Source organism: Harpegnathos saltator, unplaced genomic scaffold, assembly GCF_003227715.2.
Source record: "Harpegnathos saltator strain DR-91 unplaced genomic scaffold, Hsal_v8.6 scaffold75, whole genome shotgun sequence".
NCBI classification, from domain to species: domain Eukaryota; kingdom Metazoa; phylum Arthropoda; class Insecta; order Hymenoptera; family Formicidae; genus Harpegnathos; species Harpegnathos saltator.
In genome coordinates this window covers 226,383-230,000 of record NW_020230593.1, presented here as the reverse complement: position 1 = coordinate 230,000, position 3,618 = coordinate 226,383, and the positions used below count along the sequence as shown (strand labels likewise).

At 59.0% G+C, this 3,618-nt stretch overlaps 1 protein-coding gene across 4 annotated transcripts in view; it reads right to left on the bottom strand.

Moving 5' to 3' along the window:
- LOC112590197 (natural resistance-associated macrophage protein 2 homolog) overlaps positions 1–2,076 on the bottom strand; it is a 2,472-nt gene extending 396 nt beyond the window's left edge. Inside the window, exons 1-3 of one of the 4 annotated variants that reach the window (XM_025306041.1) lie at positions 1,951–2,076; positions 628–1,196; positions 1–368 (exon numbers count right to left, since the gene is read on the bottom strand). The exon at positions 1–368 is cut by the window's left edge and continues 396 nt beyond it. In XM_025306041.1, the coding sequence (XP_025161826.1) occupies positions 79–368; positions 628–1,168 (831 nt within the window). In that variant the 5' untranslated portion in view covers positions 1,169–1,196; positions 1,951–2,076 and the 3' untranslated portion in view covers positions 1–78. Of the gene's footprint in view, positions 369–627; positions 1,453–1,510; positions 1,671–1,777; positions 1,820–1,950 lie in introns of those variants that run through there. The other 3 variants (XM_025306040.1, XM_025306042.1, XM_025306039.1) reach the window with 3 other exon arrangements.
- Positions 2,077–3,618: the final 1,542 nt, after the last annotated feature.

Below are 3,618 nucleotides of genomic sequence, written 5' to 3'. Positions count from 1 at the left end.
AAGAGAGCTCTCCGCGAAAGGGAAGAGCGGTGAGACCGAGCGTTGATGCCACGATGACGTCCGCAAATTTTCGTTTTCCTAGGTTGACGGTGGTTTGTACGCGGCGTACGCCATCTCGTGTCCCGATCTCGCCCATCCGCTCGAGCCGTGTCCACCACCGACCTGGACGACCTCGTGGCCGTGGTCGTGGCCGCCCGACACGAGCTTCTTCAGCCCGATAATGGAGGCGAGTACCAGCGCGAGCTTGCTCACTATCAGCGCCTTGCCGGCCAACAAGGCGAGAGCGCCGAGCGCCAGCGGTACTAATGTGCCGCCAATTAACAGCGGAATAGCGAGGAGCCCGCCCATCTTGTTCTTCTTCTTGCGACCTGAAAAGGATAGCGCGATTTTAACAGCGACTCGTCCGACCGGAGAGACATCCCGCGGAGGATGAATATTACCGACGGTGGTTATCGACGATCGTTTATCGCTAATACTAACTGGTTGTTTCGTACGATTTATGTCGGTGTTTAATTACTTTTTATCCTATTTATAATGTTAATCGGAATTATCTCATCAGTTATGGCGAGCGACATGTCTATGTCTTTTCCTTCGACCTTCGTGTCTCTCTTTCTCCTTCTCTCTTACCTTCTTCCGTGAGACTGCGTTGAAGCTCGTCGACGTTCGGCAGTTTGAGCTTCAGAGTGTGGCTCTGGAAGAACTTGACGATCCTGTCGAAGATCATGCCGTTGAGAGCGTCTTCCTTGTCCTCGAGCGCGCGCGGCAGCTCGGCTTCGATCTCCTGCAGGGACTTCTCCGGCTCAGACTCGTTGGTGGCCGACTCGTCCTTCACTAGAGTGATGCCTTCGGCCAGATTCAGCTGTGCGCTTCGAGCGACCCTGTCCATGGCCGACACGAGCTTCAGCTTCAGGCAAGGACTCAGTTCCGCGCCGGAGCACTCCTTGTACACCTGGTAGACGTAGCGCAGGTCGCCAAACACACCGTTGCTATTCGACCTCGCGGTCTGTTGTTGCTGCTGTTGCCGTTGCTGTTGCTGCTGCTGCTGCTGCTGCTGCTGCTGCTGCTGCTCGTCGATGGAATTGGACGCGGGGTTGGTCTCGGCGGACCTCGCGGCTACCGTCGTCAGTAGCAGGGCCAAACACACGTAACGGCGCGCGAACTGCCTCATTTTTGCGCTTGCGGAGGTGGGAAGAAGCCTGGAAGAAAGAGAGATCATTCGTGAGACTTGGAGCAACGAAAGATCGATCTGTGCGTTCGGTCTCTCGAGAATCGAAAAGTACGGGTCGCAATCGTCGCGATCGACAAATTCCTTTACGCAAGGAAACAACCAAGACAAAAAAGGACACTCGTCGAAACTGAAACACGAGACACGCGACGTGACGCGACTTGATGACGCGTCGGGGGACTACAGTTTGCAGCGTTCTTTTCCACGAGATCGTCGGATCGGCCGCGATGATCACTTCCGACGCGACGTCGTCGTCTATCCGATCCAAATGGACGCGCGCTCAACCTGCTGAACTCTCTTCACTCGAGTCGGCAACTCGGCGAGGTCGTCAGATCCCGAGATACCGAGCACTGTGCAACCTCCAAAGTTCTCGAGCTTCGATACCGATACGCGAGAGATTCCGAGAGACGAGAACGCCCCGGGAGCGTCGCGTTGGCCGTCGCGAGGCTCGCGACGCGCCAAAGCCGCCGCGCGTGCCGCGACCGATTAGAGATTCCGATACACGCCGCGTGCGTTCGCCAGCGTGCGTACGCGAGAGATGCGTGTGTATACCTGAGAACACTCTAAGTAGACTGTACGTAACGGAAGCCCTGCCCTAGCTCTATATATCTGGTCAGGTATACCTCCGTACCGGGCGATATTCCCCCCACTCGGCCGACTCGGCGGTGTGCACCACCATTTTCATAGCCGAGCATGATTTGAGAGTAGTTGGAGTTTGCACTTACTAGACAAGCACCCGGGGAGGCCGCGAGTAGAGAGCAGAGAATTCCTCCGGAACGCTTCAAGATCTCTCGCGGCTCTCCCCTCGGTCTTGCCTCCTCCCACCAAACTGTCGACGCGCGTTCGAGTAATTCCGTCGTCGTCGTCGTCGTCGTCGTCGTCGTCGTCGCCGCCGCCGCCGCCGCCGCCGCCGCCACCGCCGTTGTCACCGTCGTCGTCGTCACCATCGCGCGCGCGCGCGCGCGGTTTTGCCGCTCTCGCACGCGACCGGGCCTTCTTCCATGTCTTCGTGGTAGTCGCGGCTGTTACTCGCTCCGTGCTCTCCGCCTCGCGCTCTCCTCATTGTCCGGACGTTTTAATTCGACCGGTCTAACCGCATTTCGGTCCGCTGTCCGCTCCGTGGCGTGCCGTTGTTCCTTTTACGCGCGGGCGCCTCTCGCACCGCCTACGCGCCGGCGCGGCGCGGCGGCGGTCGACGCGGTTCGCCGCGTCCGCCGACCGCCGACCCACTCGGCTCGCGATCTCTCGAAGAAGTCGATGCTGACTTCGAATGGGACTGAAAACGAAAGGGGTGCGACGGCTAACGACCAGCCGCACCCCCCGTTGCAGTTGGCCGCATTCCGCAGCCTCGCGCGAGGGCGACCGGTAGAAAGGGGGGTTGTAGAAAGCCGCCTCGTTCACCTAAGCGCCGATTTATATTTGATAACCGGAAGCGCGCGATATGAAGTGTGTTATTGGCACGATCGCGAGCGTGATCGCGTCGTCGCATTTACGACAGCGTAAAATCCGCCTCGTTCGAGTCGCCGGGCGACCGGTTGACTCTTAGCATCCTCCACGCGCTCGACCGGTGCCTCGATTATTCCGATCCGCTGCTGAGACGGCGCGGCGGCTGGGGAAGAAACGCTCGCTCGCGTCAGCGAGAGGACAGCTGGAGGTCGGAGCGGCGGAGGACCCTTAAACGGCGACGTCTTCGGCGCGTCCGGCGCCGATCGCGGACGAAAGCGCTCGTTACTCGGCGATTCGGTGCACTTACAGTTATGCCGCTGGCTGACTGAATCTGCGAGTCGCTCGCGACGTTTGCCTCGGCTATTAAATCAACGCGACAATGTACGTTCCACTTCTCAATGGAGGATCGAACAAGTGTCCGCCGCGGCTGCCTTTGCGCGCGCCGCGGCCAACGTAATCGTGCCATCGAAAAAGAGAAACGATGAATCGGCGAATTAACATATACCGTTACGCGTTAGGCACAATTTCTTCCCGGCCGCCGATTAATCATCTAATTCGCGCGCGCACGCGCGCCTTGGCCCTGCCACTGTGTATCCTTGGCTCTTTATTCTGGCGGCGCGAGACGCGGCTCGCGAAAACTGGGTCGGCTCAAGTGAAAACGCGGTTCGCATGCGGATAGCGGGCTTAGGTTTTTCCAGCAGCAGGAGGAAACCGAATGCGACGCAGAGGGTCGCCTGCAGAGGCCGGGGGACAAATTAATTTCTTCTTACTCCGCTCACTCCGCTTTCTTCGCGCGTCTCGGCGCGTTCCAACGGCCTCGGCGCGAAGGCCCTCGCCCCTTCGTCCTCGTCAATACCGCGAGTCGGGATTAACGACGCGTGACGATTCCATTAAAAGCCGCACGCGAGCGCGGAAAGCATCGCGCGACCTAACGGATGCAGAGAAGA